The sequence below is a fragment of the Pseudorasbora parva genome, chromosome 10 (genome assembly GCF_024679245.1).
Source record: "Pseudorasbora parva isolate DD20220531a chromosome 10, ASM2467924v1, whole genome shotgun sequence".
Lineage (NCBI taxonomy): Eukaryota > Metazoa > Chordata > Actinopteri > Cypriniformes > Gobionidae > Pseudorasbora > Pseudorasbora parva.
In genome coordinates, this window is record NC_090181.1 from 38,667,782 (window position 1) to 38,685,581 (window position 17,800).

The 17,800-nt window shown below is 37.6% G+C and overlaps 1 protein-coding gene and 1 long non-coding RNA gene across 2 annotated transcripts; one reads left to right on the forward strand and one right to left on the reverse strand.

Annotated features, from left to right (window-relative positions):
- Window positions 1-820: 820 nt before the first annotated feature.
- enpp4 (ectonucleotide pyrophosphatase/phosphodiesterase 4) lies at window positions 821-14,615 on the reverse strand. The gene is made up of 4 exons (XM_067456042.1): window positions 14,456-14,615; window positions 8,832-9,697; window positions 6,995-7,165; window positions 821-3,029 (listed from the first exon to the last, which is right to left on the reverse strand). Exons 1-4 carry the CDS (start codon window positions 14,590-14,592, stop codon window positions 2,659-2,661), a joined length of 1,545 nt encoding a protein of 514 aa, XP_067312143.1. The 5' UTR covers window positions 14,593-14,615; the 3' UTR covers window positions 821-2,658.
- A 727-nt stretch (window positions 14,616-15,342) lies between these two features.
- Window positions 15,343-17,725, forward strand: LOC137091533 (uncharacterized). Its single transcript, XR_010908098.1, has 5 exons — window positions 15,343-15,482; window positions 15,751-15,895; window positions 16,228-16,280; window positions 16,394-16,447; window positions 17,206-17,725. It is a non-coding gene; the product is annotated as an uncharacterized lncRNA (long non-coding RNA).
- The last annotated feature ends 75 nt before the right edge of the window (window positions 17,726-17,800 follow it).

Below are 17,800 nucleotides of genomic sequence, written 5' to 3' on the forward strand. Positions count from 1 at the left end.
TGTGACATATTATACCCAAAAATTCTTCCAGCAGGGGACTACCAGTTCATATTGATAAAGATTTGGGAGCAAAATTATACAGGCACTTTGACCTGACCATGGTTTGCTGAAGTGTTTTTTTCTTAAATCGCTAATGTGACCTTTTACAACACAGACTGAACAAAATGAAGCATTGTTTAGTCATTGGTTGACCTAAATTGGTATGATCTAATTGTGTACTAAAATTTAAATTTAACAGCCGATTAGATTGTAATCCATTACATATACATTTATATCAAAGTTATCTGACATTATCAAGATTAAGGTGTTCTGACATAGTTTAACTCTGAGTTCTTGTCATATAGTGAATAAACTGATAATGTGAGAAAATGTTGAAGGTGTCTGAATACATTTTGGTTTGACTGTATTCAAATTAAAATTCAGCTTTGCATCACAGGAATACATTATATATTAAAATATACTGAAATAGAACACTAACTTAAATTGTAATATTTCATAATATTTCTATTTTACTGTATGTTTGATCAAATAAATGCAGATAAAACCTCCTGTTTATATGGCAATAGTGCATTGCTAATAATTATTGCTCATAATATGACAATAGGCAAGTATCAGGTGATAAATGAACGCCAATACATAAAAACCTTGATATAATCAACGTATTTTCTTCACCACAGTGTCATGATATATAAAGGGAGTACAGTAACCTGTAGTTGTACAATAACGAAGTGAGACCTCTGGTGGCTGCTAGACTTCAAAAAAAGAACTGGGTATACCTGATCAGCATATCAGTCACACTAAAAAACAAACACTCTTTAAATATCTGAAATAGATATTTTATTTGATTTTGATGACAAAATGTCATGTCATTTTTGAGTGAGAAAAAATTCCATTTAGTTCTTGCTTTGCATAGATTCACAAAGATTCAGAAACTCTGAACATACGAGCATAAACATTTGACAGCCAAATACCACACAAGCAAGGATGATGATGATAATGATGATGATTTCCCTTGTTTCAGTAACCTTCTTTTTCAGTAACTAAAAACTAATGCAAAATAATTTTGACCATTGCTAAATGTACAGACAAGACAGCAAGAAATATTTTTATGAAATTACTTTTCAATGGCATTTTAAGACAGCAGCATTAAAAGAAAAAGAAAAAAGCAATATAATGTTGCTATTGTCCACTAAAATGAGCAACACCATTATTAAAGGAACAAATAATTAAATAGGAAAAATAAAATCTCTTTTAAATAAACTCACTGGTTTTAAAACATGACTAAAGCAGCAGCAGATCCCCTTATCCCAAATCTGAACGTACACAGATTATAGTGCAGCAAGCAAGAATAAAGCTTTACAGTTTATTTACACACACAAGTATCTCTCAAAATCATTCTGCTTTACAAGAAACATTCGATCTTCGGGTAAAAAGCCCTCTTAAACCCTAGAAAAATATTCAGGAAAAAAATTGAAATTTGAAATCCCTTTCAGAGCAACACTGCGACCTAGTTGCATTTGATCTAAATGTCTCTTTTGCAAAGAAAAAAAGACCAAGCAACCTCCAAAAAAACGAAAGAAAATAAATAAATATTCATTTTGAGTTGGTTGTGTATTCCCTGGCATGAGAAAAATGTAACATGCCTTAATAAATAGTTTCACTACAGGCAAAATCAGTACAGGCATTTTCAAGTAACCTCAGTATCATGTTTACAAACCTTAAAGAGACAGTTCACCCAAAAATGAAAACACTGTCATCATTTACTCAGCCTTAAGTTGTCCTAAACCTGTATGAAATTCAGTTAAACACAAAAGAAGATATTTTGATTGTTGATAACCAGACAGTTGCATCCATTGACCATAGTATTTTGGTAACCGTGGCTTTTTGGTTACCAACATTATTCAAAATATCTTGTTTTGTGTTCAACAGAAGAAACTTTGGGGCAACTTGAGGGTGAGCACAGAAGATAATGACATTAAATGATGACAAATATACACTTTTGGGTGAACTAAAAGCATGGTGAGCGTAAGTGGATCACAGAAACAATTGCATTTCACTCTATGATCTACTTAGGCTTCCCATGCTTTTAGGAAGTGCAAATCAGTTCATGAGTATAAACGTGGCGTACCTCAGTAACCTGACTAGTAACATATATGATGCATAGTTATAAAATGACATTTAAATGCTTGCTAAATAACATTATTGGAAGTTAAAGTACAAATGAATCATTCTGAAATCTGTTATACACAACAACAGCATGCTTGTGCGTGAGGATAGGAACTTATCTAACACATTCAAAAAACCTTTATTTTATTTTTTGTAAATATTGGTGTTGTGCAGAGATCTTATAATCTGGTTAAGACAAAGCACTAAACATTTAAAAACTAAAGTATACCTAGCTCAACAGCTGAGGCTGAAAACATGTTTTGTCATGTTGTTTAGAACCACCTTATTATGCCTACAGTGTGTTTTACTGGTTCTACAACAGTTACATTTCTCTCTTACAGTTTCAATATGATTGTCATCTCTGCACCATTTCAGCATTAAAAGGAGCCGTTCACCTTGAAAATGAAAATGCAGTCATTTACTCACCCTCATGCGTTTTCCAATGTGTGGTAGAACTATTCCTTTATCATTTTGCATGTGTACAATAACACTTCATTCAAGTAAAGGTTCATCATCAGCATCGTCATCTAACTCCAAGCGGGCGAATGGACGTGGAGACGAGGCATCTCTGTTCTTCATCAGCCTGAATAGGCAGGTGAAGGTGGTCAGGATTATTAAAACGCCAATGACGATGCCCACCGCTAACGCTAGCTCTCCACACTGCTCATTAACTAGCGCACAGCGCACGTGAGCGAAGCTGCCATTGTTGGGCTCTGGAGCGATGCCGACAAGGTGGCACATGAGCGGGTAGAGATCCACGCTGTTAAAGCTCGACATCTTGTAGCCTTTACGGAACGCAGGCCCATGGGCAACCAGGAAGGGGTGCATGCTGGGAAGGTTATTGTCATAGCCATGATCACCCTCTGCAAAAGACAAACAACAGATGAAAAACACTTTAAAAGTGTCCCCCTCTTATGTTTTTTCAGATATTACCTTTCATCTAGTGTGTAATATTGCAGTTTGTGAATGTGAAAGTCTGCAAAATTTCAAAGTGCACAATAAATGTTATTGGCTGTGTCTGAAGTTGCACCCTAAACTCTTAAAGGGTAACTAAACCCTAAACCAACTTTTTTTATTTAATGACCTGCAAGACTGGGGCTTTATTAATGCTGTTTATTGATTAGAGTAAATATTTTGACATTTGGGTATAAAGTGTTTTAATTCTATAATATATGGTGTAAAAACGTCTTAGTGCTACCCTCTTAAGGTTGAACGTTGGCTACTGCAGTTGAATTTTCCTATTGGACGTTGTGGTACTTCTTGAGGTAGGATGGTACTTCATTATCCACGCCCCTGGCACACGCCCTAAGAAATATTTTCCCGTGATCACATGATGAGAACGGCTTCAGTCAGTCCAGTATGAGCGCATAATGAAACATTATGAATGAAACTCTCTCTTTACTTGCTTTCAACATCCTAATGAAGAAAATACAGATAAATAATGCAGTTGTAAGTACATGTTAAGCTTTTCTTTTGATATTTTTGCCGCCCGTCATGTCTACAGATAATTTTCATACCTCAGACGCTTTCAGACAAACCCTGACACGCAAATGGTTGCCGTGGTAACGAACAACAAATCCGTAACGTGCTAGACTGCTGGCGTATGTAGTCTAACTTTTATTTAATGCATGAGGAATATTTAATATGAGGAAATCTGTTGTAATAGCCAGGCTATTAGGTTTGAACTTATTGGTCCTGTGCTTTTTGCTTTTTTTAGTGGCATTCAGTATAAGGATATGGCTGTTCAGTTTTCATAGATTAGTTAGTGATCTCATTCTCTCTTGCGCTGCTGCTTCGCTATCATGAATGAATGAATGAATGAAAGCATCATCGGCATTGGGAGTTAAAGCAGTTTGAGCCAACAAACTCTGTGTCTACAGACATTTCACCCTCCTCCACTTCAGGTGAAGGTGGTGGAGAAAAGTCCTCTACTTTAGATGACTGCTCTGTTGCAAAACTACTGTCCTCACTCCAGTCACTATCCATCTTTGCGAGTCTGACAACTGTCAAACAAGTTGTCACTACGGGTCTCAGGTGCACACCCCCCCCCCCCCACACACACACAAACACTCAGCCCCACCCTCGTCTCGTCCCCTCTGTCTCCGCTGGGCTCTGCCCACTTTTGCAGCATTTTTCAAATATTGCCAGAGGGCGGAGTTAGGCTGTGAACAGGGGTTTAGTTACCCTTTAAATAGGCCACTATTTGAGGGGACTGCCATTTGTAGTGGTATCTGAAACCATAGTGGACATTAACCCTAACCAAGTGCACTCATTCAATCCCACAATGCACCGCAATAAGGCTAGAGAACGGCTAGAGAATACCCATAATGCACTGTGACAGCCGCACCGAAATAATTCCTGCATCTGACTAGAAGATGGCGTCTGCTGCTTTTCACCCATTCATCCATTTTCCAAACTGCTGGTTTAATGTGGCTCAAAGCTTAATATCATACAGATATAAATTCCTTTTTAATTGATTAAGATGTTGGCAGAGTTCAAGATAGATTACAACTGGAGCTGCCAGTTTGCCAATTAAACAGCAAGAACAAACCACGCCACAAGGGTTAGTTCACCCAAAATTGAAAATTCTGTCAATAATTACTTAACGTATTTTCCGTCATGAAGAGGAAAAAAAACATATAAGTCGCACTGGACTATAAGTCGCATTAAGGCAGAGCGGGAGCCGCGTGCACTCGCTTGCGCCCGCTCAGTGTGCATAACAGAGCAGAAGAAAGAATATTGAAGAGAAACTTGTGAGGGACTGGCGAAAAGCAGGTTACTTTAACTGTAATGAAGAAAACAAAGAAAGATAATGGCGGACTGTAAGCAAGATGGCCAGAGCTGAAGGAACGAGTCCACAGATGCTTGAACTCTGCCGGGAGAGGCTCAGCCGCGCGAGACGAACGCTGTGTGAATCGATCTCCGCTACATATTTTATCACATGCAATTTGTATTTTGCAGAATAAGATTTTTTTTTTATGTTTGAGTTCAGTCTTTCTAAGTTGTTGTCTTTAAGTTAATATTTCAGTTAAGAGGAACAGAAAAGCTCTCTGACTAAATATAAAATATCTTAAACTGTGTTCTGAAGAAACGACATAAGGGTGGGTCATTAATGACATAATTTTCCTTTTTGGGTGAACTAACCTTTTAACTGCCCAGTGATGCAGGCCCTTCCCAGCACCTCCCTGTCTTCCTGTTTTGCCGTTATCACCCAGGAGGATTTCTGTCATGCCTAAGTCCCCTTGACCTACCCCTTCTCCAGCCCTTCATCAGCCTCCTGGATACCCACCCTCCCCTCCCCGTTGGGCTTATTACAGCGCGAGGACATGCCTTTCAGAAGGGCTGTGTCAAACGTGAGCAAAACTCACATTTTGAGTTTGTTTTTCTGTTCTGACCATGCTCGAGTTTCTTGGTTAGTTTTCTAGTTTGTTAATTAGTTCAGTTCTTCTCTGTTCCCAACCTGTTTGTTTCATAGGTTACTGATTGATTGGAGTATTCTGTTCAGGTTTGTCTAGTCTCTCCATTTGTTCGCTCTGTGTATTTAATCTTAAATTTCAGTTAAGCCGGGTGCACACTGTGCGATTTTGGCCACCATTTGGCCGTCTGGGACAAATTTAGCAAATCCTAAAAGATTCCTCAGATCCTAGTCTAAAATCTGACGTCTTTGGTCGTTAGTTTGACATGTTCACCGGCAGCCGATTAATGAGCGCTGCGATCAAATTTTACCTCAGACGAAATTCTGGCAGTGTCAGAAGATTTGGCACACAATCCTGCAGTGTGACTTCTCCTACGACGACAGTCAAATATCTCCGTTTTTCAAGACAAACTATGACCAAAACGAGTACTAGAGATTTCTTTGTAGCCAGCATTTCAGTCCCGCGTGTAATTCAGCTCACTGTCACTGAACGCGTCATTCATTGATGATATAAAACTCCGGGTGAGTTTTCTTGCGCGCGTCCGTTTTTAGCGCGCCTTCACTATCGTGCAGTCTGACATTAATGTCAACTGAGATCTTACAGTGTGACATGGCGATCATGTTCGTACAGTCTGACAAGGGACATTCGCAAAGGATTTTGAAAAAAAGCGCACAGTGTGCAGGACCCATTAGTTCCTTGTTCCTGAATTGTTTGTCACAAGTGTTTAGTTGGCTGCGTTTGAGTTCCCTATTTATTCCTGCAAGTTTCTAATTAATTACGGTTCCTGAATTTCCCTTGTCTTGGAGAGCTACACTATATTGCCAAAAGTTTTTGGACGTCTTGCCTTTACATGCACAAAGTTTAATGACATCCCATTCTTAATCCGTAGGGTTTAATATGGAGTTGGCCCACCCTTTGCAGCTATAACAGCTTCAACTCTTTTGGGAAGGCTTTTCACAAAGTTTAGGAGTGTGTTTATGGGAATTTTTGACCATTCTTCTAGAAGTGCATTTGTAAGGTCAGGCACTGATGTTGGATGAGATGGCCTGGCTCACAGTCTCCGCTCTAATTCATCCCAAAGGTGTTCTGAATTTAATAATTTAGGAGTGTCCCCAAAACTTTTGGCAATATATTGTATCTACTACAGCCAACAGTGACACCTGGAAAACTATAGTAGGACATCTCCAAAACAAAATTAGCAACCTTTAAAATAGCATAAAAGGGTGTCAACGCAAATGCAAATTTCCACAATAACAATGCAATCAATAGTGATGCTTGCCTTTGCAAAGACCATTACATTTGTATTAAAAAATTAAATAGTACATATTTTGAACATGAACATATTAATCAAAATAAGATTTCAAGGCTAATGTAACCTTTAAAATTACTCACTGCCTTCAAGGAACACTTACGTCGTGGGAGTCCACCATGTTGGACAATCGTCCAGCCTTCATCTGCCACTAAAATTATTGGTTGAATTCTTTCATTATTTTTATAGTGCAGCCTGTTAGGAATATCGTTCTTCAGGTACACCTGCATGTGTTTGTGACAGCTGGACAGGTTTTTGTAAACGGTGGAATTATCTGTGAATAAAAGAACAAATAATTTTGAGGAAAAATACGGATTAGAAGTATTTTATCTATTTAATACATAATATAATGTTTTAATTATGGGGCATTCCGTGTCCCTAGAGGTCCCCAGTTCAATCTTGAAATTTTCACACGAACTTTGGAAAAATTACAGGTGCTGGTCATATAATTAGAATATCATCAAAAAGTTGATTTATTTTATTAATTCCATTCAGAAAGAGAAAATTGTATACTATATTTATTCATTACACACAGACTGATATATTTCAAATGTTTATTTATTTTAATTTTGATGATTATAACCGACAACTAACGAATATCCCAAATTCAGTATCACCGAAAATTTGAATATTACTTAAGACCAGTACAAAGAAAGGATTTTTAGAATTCTCGGCCAACTGAAAAGTGTGAACATGAAAAGTATGAGCATGAACAGCACTCAATACTTAGTTTGGCTCCTTTTGCCTGAATTACTGCAGCAATGCGGCGTGGCATGGAGTCGATCAGTCTGTGGCACTGCTCAGGTGTTATAGGAGCCCAGGTTGCTCTGATAGTGGCCTTCAGCTCTTCTGCATTGTTAGGTCTGGCATATCACGTCTTCCTCTTCACAATACCTCATAGATTTTCTATGGGGTTAAGGTCAGCGGGTTTGCTGGCCAATTAAGATCAGGGATACCATGGTCCTTAAACCAGGTACTGGTTGCTTTGGCACTGTGCGCAAGTGCTGTTGGAAATGAAATCTGCATCTCCATAAGGTTGGTCAGCAGCAGGAAGCATTAGGTGCTCTAAAACTTCCTGGTATACGGCTGCGTTGACCTTGGACCTGAGAAAACACAGTGGACCAACACCAGCAGATGACATGGCACCCCAAACCATCATTGACTATGGAAAAACTTTACACTGGACCTCAAGCAACATGGATTGTGTGCCTCTCCTCTCCTCTCTTCCTCCAGACTCTGGGACCCTGATTTCCAAAGGAAAGGCAAAATTTACTTTCATCAGAGAACATAACTTTGGACCACTCAGCACCTGTCCAGTCCTTTTTGTCTTTAGCCAAGGTGACACACTTCTGACATTGTCTGTTGTTCAAGTGTCTTAACACAAGCAATGCGACAGCTGAAACCCATGTCTTGCATACGTCTGTGTGTAGTGGTTCTTAAAGCACTGACTCCAGCTGCAGTCCACTCTTTGTGAATCTCCCCCACATTTTTAAAATGGGTTTTGTTTCACAATCGTCTCGATTGTTTCACAATCGACTTTTTGAATGGAATTAGTGAAATCAACTTTTTGATGATATTCTCATTATATGACCAGCACCTATATATTTTTGGAATTCAGACAGATATGAAGGAAAACAGATACATTTCTAGTTTTTTTTGGTCTTCAAACATTACTCTTTAAAAGAAAAAAGTATCAGCTGTATGCAAAGTTGCCCACATTTGACCAAATACCCTTTTAGATTTTAAATATCTTTCATTTTATTAATAGAATAGAAGGGAAGTTTTCAAAATTTGGTTGATTTGACATGGAAAGACCTATGATCCGATGGAAGGAAGGAAGGAAGGAAGGAATATACATGTACTGTATCAAAGTTCATGGTGTCAGGCAAACTCTATTAATTAAAAAAATATTTAAATGGAGTATCAATGACATATATTACCTTCCAATGGAATGATGGCAGCCACAGGAGTGAGATCCACCACTGTATAGCTGCTCGGAGCAATGCAGTCATCCAGTTTAATAAGACGGTCTTGTGAACACTGGGCCATACCATGATCGCTAGTGATGATAACGTTTATTTTCCCCCATAATCCTGTTTTGTTGAGCTGCTGCATCAGGAATCCTATGTGACTATCCACCTCCTTCAAAACCTTGGCCATCTCTGTAGTGTTCTCAGGGCCATATTTGTGGCCGCTCGAGTCCGGTTCTTCCCAGTACAGAGAGGAAAACTTAACGTAACTGTCATTCATCATCCACTGTGTCAGGTTTCCCAGCCTTTCTTGGAAGGTCACCTTTGAGTCGTACTCAAATTTGTATTTTAATGTGTGGTTATGAATTTTCACATCTGTTCCTGGCCACATAGCTGATGCTGCCCTGTAGCCATTCCCTTCCACAGACACCCAGATGGGAATGGCTTCATCCCACCAGAAAGGGTCACTGTCATTTTTAATTGAGAAATGCTTTTTAGACACTGGGTCATACATAATACTGGCAAGCATCCCATGACTCTCCGCATACAGCCCTGTGACGAGACTGTAATGATTGGGAAAGGTTTTCGTCGTAAACACATTGGTTAGCTCATGTACAAGGACACCATCGGAGATGAACTTTTCAAGATTGGGAAATGAGTATTTGTTTAGGTAGTCTGCTCGAAAGCCATCAAAAGAGACCAGGAGGAGTGCCGGTGCGTCGTTGCCAGACTCTAGTGCTGGCACAGAGAGGGTTAATCCACTACAGACGATGAGAGCGTACAGACAACCGCTGATCTGCATCCTGTGGCAGGGAATGTGGAAGTCACTTTCTTCACTGTGAATATACAAAAGCAAGTTATAACAGACAGACTACCTTTTGTTAAAGTGAAATTTTTTACCTCCAACAGATGCTCTTTTCAGCAGTCTACAATACTAATTGTATTTAGTCTCCCCACATGAAATTGCTTCATCGACACAGCATCCTCAGTAAACCCATCCCTAGCGTGATGATGCCGATCTTTTCAAATATTCATATTTAATAATAGTTTAATCGACACTGCATCCTCAATAAACCCGTCTCTGCTATGATGCCTCCGATCTTTCGAATATTCTGATCTAATATGACTTGTGACCTGTAAGGTTGCCAGAATAATACACTGTTTGATAATCAGTCCCTCCAGGATTTCATGATATGTTTTTGTGATTTTTGCTATCAATATGACTGAATTTGTTGAGTTAATTTCCAGAAATTTGCGCAAAATTTTTCGATGTTTTTTTTAAAATAATTAAGATACCACATTTACCATATGATGTATTATGTTAGATGCACACTAGTTATACACAACAATAGAACAAACAAAATGCACAAATCTTGTTTATTTTGGCATCTTACAAAAAAAAGGCCAGTGGTGTACTTTTAGCTTTAATAACATGATCGCTTAGGGTGGGAAAATATCTGGGAAAAGTAAATACAGCAATAAGCAATTGCCTTAGGCTATATAAAAAGTTCTCAAATAATTAATTACGGTAATCAAGCAAACAGTCAGTAATAAAATAAGAACTAATAAACAAATGATATGAGGACAAATAACTACAATGATAAATAAATACAAAAATGCTTTTTTAAGTCTTTTTTTTATCGTTTAAGTCAGGCTACTATTATTTTTATTTTATTTTTTTCAGTGGTTGTTATTTGATAGGTAGCCTAGGTTGCTTTCACTTTAAAGATTACTGCCTACAGTAATACACGGACCCAATAGCCTACTGACACACTTCCCAAACCTATTCACTCAAGACACTGCCAAGACGGACATTTAGACATAATTATGGGTGTAGGCTATTTGATTATGATTGTTCAAGGGCATAAGCCTATATAGAACAGATCTGTATACTCGCGAGCACTGACAGCCGGCAAACAATCCTCCGCCTGACATCGGTCCGTCACCGTGTGTCAGGAGCCAATTGAGTTTGTGGTATACAACGCTTTTATTAACTCTTTTTTTAGTGTTATCGGGCATATCAGACTTTTATTTGGTCATTCATCCATCTAGAGTAATCAATTCGTCCGGTCCTGGCACTTAGGCCTATGCGAGACGAGATGACAGGCGAGAAAGATTTACTTTCGCTTTTACAAAGACACACTGTGCAAGCACCCCAACGTCTGTAATCCTTAAATAACAATGTATTTAAGCTTTAAATAAATTAGAAATAGTTAGATATTTATTTATTTATTTTGTTTGTTATTGAAAATACATTTTTTGTGATTATTTTGCGTCGAAATGGCAAATTATGCAGGATCGCAAAAAAATGCGACATTTTTTTGATTTTGCATTGTATTCAGCGATCGCGGAATCGCGAAAAACTGGAGGGACTGGATCATACGCCAGAGGAGAACTGGCACCCCGACTGAGCCTGGTTTCTCCCAAGGTTTATTTTTCTCCGTCATTCCAGATGGATTTTTTGTCCTTGCCACTGTCCCCTTTGGCTTGGCTTGCTTTTCAACTAAATATCCAAATAAATTGAATTGCTAAACTTAATGAATTATATGAATTAAATTACTGATCTGCCCACACTATATGATCAATGAAATGAGCTGATGACATCACCGTTTTCTCCAGAGCGGCTGTACATCCGAAACAAATTCTGTTGCATTATTTTCCTGTTTAACACTGTGATGCTGCTTTGAAAAAAACCTCATGGTAAAAGTGTTATTTAAATAAAGGTGACTTGACTAATTAACTTTTGACTGTTACAAACCATTACCAACCAATCCTGAACTTGGAACTTGGACAAACATACACTAATGCCCTGTCCACACGAGCACGGGTATTTTCAAAACCGCCGCTTTTTCTACGCGGTTTGGCTGTTCGTCCACACGCAAACGCTGTATCTGGTTACTGAAACCAGACTTTTTTTGAAAACTCCGACCAGGGTGAAGATTTTTAGAAACTCCAGTTACAACGTTGTCGTGTAGATGGTGAAACCGGAGATTTCTGCTTTTTAAGTCGAAGTGTACGCCGTTCTCTCCTTTGTTTGACGTCAGATTTTCCACGTTATCTCCTCTTGATTTACATGAGTCGAGTCTATGCGGTGGATTCTAACAGCGTTATCACATGTATAGCCTACATATACATGTTCAGTTATTTCATTGTATTGCAGAACAAAGGCGACAGAATGCAATAATACAAAATAGTAAAGCAAGTGTGTGAAGCTATTACAGTCCACTTCGGCCCTGCACCCGTGTATATACAGTTACCTGTCACTGAGTCCAAAGTAAAGGAGAAGGGTTTCACTTGAGCCCATAACATCGCTCAGTCAGTGCAATGTGCATCGGTGCCGTGGATGGGACCCATGTGGAAATCAGGCAGCCAATCATAGCGTAGTTTGGCGTTCTCATGTGGACAGATTTTGTTTTAAACAGTGCTTGTGTGAACGCGATTGTTTTTTAAAATGGAGGAGGAAAAACTCTGGTAATAAAAATACCCGTGTACATGTGGACTAAGGCCTAAGTCTTTTCAACAGCAGTTTTTGAATTTCTTTTCAGTTTCTGTTTTAAAATGTGAAATATTTTAGCTATTGTAATTCATGTCACTGAACACTGAAGCTTAAGCCCCTTTCACACTGCACGTCGGACCCGCAATATTCCCGGAACATTGCCGGGTCGCCTTCCGTGTGAAAGCAACCACGTCCCGGAATTGATTACCGAATTGAACCCGGGTTGGGGACCTAGTAACATTGCGGGGTTCGATCCGGGACGAGCGCTGTGTGAACAAAAGCCAAAACTAATGCCGCAACGTAGTTATCGTGCGACTCCTAGAGCTTGTTTTTTCATTAATACAACCCTGCAGTGCCAGAAGAGCTAGTCGGTGTTTTAAACGCAGAGTGTTCGTATACTAAAGAAACTGAAATTAAACAAGCAGAAATGTGCGCAAACTGGACACAAGTCGAGACCACGGAGCTCCGGAGGTAATTCACGGAGCATGGAGCTCCGGAGTAATTCACGGAGGTACTATCCGCGCTGAAGCTGAGATCGCTCGCCATTATACGTCACATCCAGATGTCACGTGTCAACTCGATCTGGGACCGTTACAGGTTGTGTGTGAAAGCGCACATATTACGGTATTTTGCTGGCAGTGTGAATGGACCAAATCTAGCGGCCAGGGAACAAATGCCGGGTCGCATTATCCGTGCATTTGCCGGAATCGCAGTGTGAAAGGGGCTTTAGTGAGGCTATCAGATTATACTCAAGTTAATAAACTCAGTTGATTACAAACTTATCGCGATGACAGGGTTGAAATAATGTTAAATGTAAGGGTTAGTAATAAGGCTGCAACAACTAATCAAAAGTCTTGACAGTCTTGCTGTAAAACATGAAAACGAGATTTGAACAATAAAACTAACTGTATTGAGCTATATATCAATGATTCGTTTTCTGTCAATGAATGATCCAAACAGTTACTCACCTGTCTAATAAAACACATAATATATAAAAGTGTCTCGTGTTTCCATGGTTTGTACAAAATAAAACTAGAAATAGAGGTTAACGCTGGTAGGATGCCATTGGTGATGCATGGACACGGTATGTGTCTTAGTTAAAATCGATAAACATTCTTGGAAATATTTATTAATATCATTTAGAATTTAGTGTATTTATTTATAATAACTAGTGGTTTTTGCATATTTAATCCAAAAGCTCTGAACTCAAGGAAGTGAAAGAATTTCAAATGTTAGTCAATACTGGGCTGTCCAGGGGATTTTTCACCTAAAAAAATGTATCACCTATTATCTTATTTCAATACTTTATTTAAATTTAAAAAGAATAAATGACATTAATTATAAATAAGTAAAAAACATTATTTTATTTTATAAGTTTATTTGTCATATGCATATGTCAGTGACCATTTCTACATTGAAATGCTTGCTATGATGCTATTCTACAGCAGTAAACAAATTAAAGTAGTAAATTAAATTTAAAGAATAAACTCAAAATATATACATATATTAGTATTTACATGTATCAATATGATAGGTGTGCAAATATGTGTGAAGACTATGCTTGTGTACTTAATAATATTTTAAGTATTTACATGTAACAATATGAATAGTAGAACCATGTAATCTGTGTGTTATATATGACTGTTCAAGGAGGGTTGAAAAGTCACAAAGCATTATTTGTACTCCTTATACGAAGATTTTGGTATTATAATTGAAAAACTCCCTACTTTCCATATATTATTATACACACACACACACACACACACACACACACAAAGGAAGTGATACAGGGAAGTGCCAGAGGAGAAAACGTGGTTTAAAAAAAAACCTTATGTTGAACAGATCGCATAACATACTGAGTCGTGAATCACTTACTGGAGCTGATTAATAATCAATACAGGCCTGATTAAAACTCATTTATAATAAAATGCAATTCTTAACGTCCTTTCGATGGAAAAACTACAAAAAAAGAGCACAGAACAAAGTAAAAACAGTTGTCAGTCTAGCACTGAATTCCGTTGATCACATTAACTGATTTTGGCCAAACTTAGCCATTAAGGAACTCAAAAAAGACGAAAAGGACGAAACATTACCGTACCTTTCGGGACGTTGGAAAAGGTATAATTTCACTCCAGTCACATTAAACTCGTTGGTGATGTTGAGGTGTTTTATAAAGTCAGATTTGTTCTGGACTTGATGCAGTTTCTTGCGCTTCCTCAAACACAATGCCCACATGACGTCATAGCACGACAGACATGTCTAACAGCCAATGAGAACAAGGGACGTCCCACTGCAGGTGCTCTTCGCTCTAACTGCTTTCCTTTTCTTTTATTTATTTATTTATTTATTTATTTATTTATTTATTTATTTATTTATTTCTCTCTCTCTTTTTGTTCATACGACACTGTTTTAATTGAGCACAGCTAATATGAAAAAACACATCCAGGTCAGAATAATTAGAATAATTAATAATACTTTTTTTTCTATTCCAAAGTAAAATGTCATATTTTTTAGCAGTTGGATAAATATGTGAACACAATAAAACCACACTGAAATCTTAAAAGTTTGTGTCCAAGCAACATTTGGCCTTCAAAACAAATATAGCACTTTAGTGACAACTAGCCCCGGTTGAAAATAGAGCAGATTTCTGAACACCTTTGCTTTGTGTTACTTTAGATATCGCACATGCGCACTCTTTAAAAAAACGCCAGACAGAAATCCAGCAGGTGTGTTGAACCGCTTTAAAGTGGTGTTCGCGTTAAGCCTACATTGTGTGTCAGGAGTCAGGACGCAAAAACACAGGAACATCCATTTATTTTCTGACTATGGAGTCTAACGCCATGCTTTTGACGCACATTAGTCGATGAAACGTTCTTGTTTGACGCGACGCGACGCCCTACACCGCGCAGTATTGGAATCCCGACGTCGACCTATAAGGGCGCTCGTATTATAATAAGCGAACGCGAGGCGTCTGTCTGAACCAATAATAACCAACTGCAGAACCGCAGAACCCATATACGTCACTCACAACGGTCTGAGGACAACAGCGCCATGCCACAGTCTCATGCCGGAAGTGGGCGGAGTTCACGAAAACAACAATCGGCACGGCGGAAGAAGAGAACACGGTAAACAGCTGTTCTGTGTTGTGGTTTTAATCTATCAAGTTTATTTGTGTTGTGTATTTGATCCATCGTTGTTGTATTAACACTTTATAGAACGTGGCTCTATTTTTTTCTAATGTGCTCTGCTTTACGATGTCTATTGCGTCTGTTGATATGGTCTTGGTTTAAGTAACTTGTTTGTGATTTTATTTTGTTGCTGGCGCCGTATTTTTTTTTGCTTTTATCTGATACTGACCAGTGTTTTATGTGTTTTTCCCACTAATTTATTGAGGCATTACGATTTGGAGAGGATCAGCTTTACTTCATGTACATCAATGCAAGACATTCTGCAACAGTTTCCACTGCCCAGTGTTTTTAACTGACCAGATGGCACAGTACACCTTTAGATTCACTTCAAAAAGTAGCTGTCCATGGAGGTATGAAGGTTTTGAGTTATTTGTTTATACACAGTAGCAAGAAATAGTATTTATTTGTTGTCCCTTTTGAATTAGTTGGTTATAAAGTTTCAAGTGTATATATATATATATATATATATATATATATATATATATATATATATATACATATATATATATATATATATATATATATATATATATATATATATATATATATATATATATATATATACATATAGTGCTTAAGCTAACAAAATGCAAACACTATTTCATGTGTTTGAATGTGTCCCATTAAAATTAAATTAAGTACACAACCAAGCATTATATATATCTGTTTGATTTTGTTGCAGTAAATTGACAATCAGAATGTCACCCAGGATAATGGAAGCTGATCAAAAACAAGGTTAGTTTTAAAAGGCTCTAATAAAGACATAAGCTACTTATACAGATAGTGTGTTGTTATATGTCACATTTTCCAGGAATGTTCTTCTATTCTATAATGTTCAATTGTTTTAGACTGTTCCACAACAGTTGGATGGCTCTATTGACAGTATGATCTTCATGTTAATGGTAAGAAAAAGAAGGAAAAGGTAATTTTTTTAAAAATACAAGCTTCCCTTCATTAGGATAAAAAAATGAGGGCTTTTCACACTTGAAATAGTAAACTCCGGATATACAGAATCTTGGGTTATCTTGCTTCATGTTTCACACTGATCATCATTTACCTGAGATGAACAATTAACACTGCCGTTCCACACTGTACTTTAATAAACCATGGGATAACATATGTGCAGTATCAGGGTCACTGACAGACACTGCACTGCACACATATGTTTTCATAAATGCTCAAGCTTTGCATGTCCTTGTATTACAAGTTTATCCTGAATGGACATTTCAGACTATACAATAATTTAAATGGTCTCTTCTTCGCTGCAATTGCGTTTTCTGTTCGCATTTGATGTTTTTCCTTTTCAATGCTGACTTTATTATTTATATAGAGTGCACAGTGGTTCAGTGACTGTCCAAAGCACGTAAATATAAAAGTGTGAAATGTTACCTTACCCGAGGTTAAAAGTGTGTTTAGAATGACGATAAGCTCAGTGTGAGAAGCCCTATGAAGTGCTTGCCTTTAATTTCTGTATACACTTTGAACTGAAAATGGTTAATTAATTTGATTGTGACAGGGTATCATTTATGTCAGAAATTTAGACATGAGAAACTGAATTTCACAACTTTATTATACATGCTACATCCTGACTTCAACACACAATATTGTTAAAACACTTCCAACATTTCATCCTATTTTTTTGTACCCTTGTCTCATGAAGGAGCCACGGATCACAGAAGACCTCTGCACTGCAGTGTAAAGACTGTGGAACAACCAAAAGTTTTCAACAGTTTAGTGGAAGAGCCATGATTTCTGAAATTTGAAAGTGGAAGACTAAGAAAAAGCCCTTTAACTTTCACAGGCTGAATGGTTGACCGACAACTGGCCAAAGAGACAGTTGTCAATGTTTATAGAGGTTACATTTATTTTGTCATGTACCTGCTGTGCAATAACTTTCAACTTAGTTCAATTTATTCCCCTTGGTCTGATTGTGTATTTTTTTTAAAGCAAACCCAAGCTAGTATATGATGCCTTTGCTACTTAAGGGGATTTTTAAGGAACATTTGATAAAATTAAACCATTTCTGTGTGTTTTGGGGTTTGTTTGATTAATCTGAATCATGCATAACAGTGTAGAATTGTGTAATATATATTATGTACTATGAAAAAAAGGTTTATTCTGAGATGCTTGAGTAAAAAACAAATATATTGTGTCATAAAAATAAATGTTCAAATGCTCAATCTTTGTTTTCATTTTTTGTGTGTTAAGATTTGTGTTCAGTTTATCTAATATAATATTTAAGACATAATATAAAT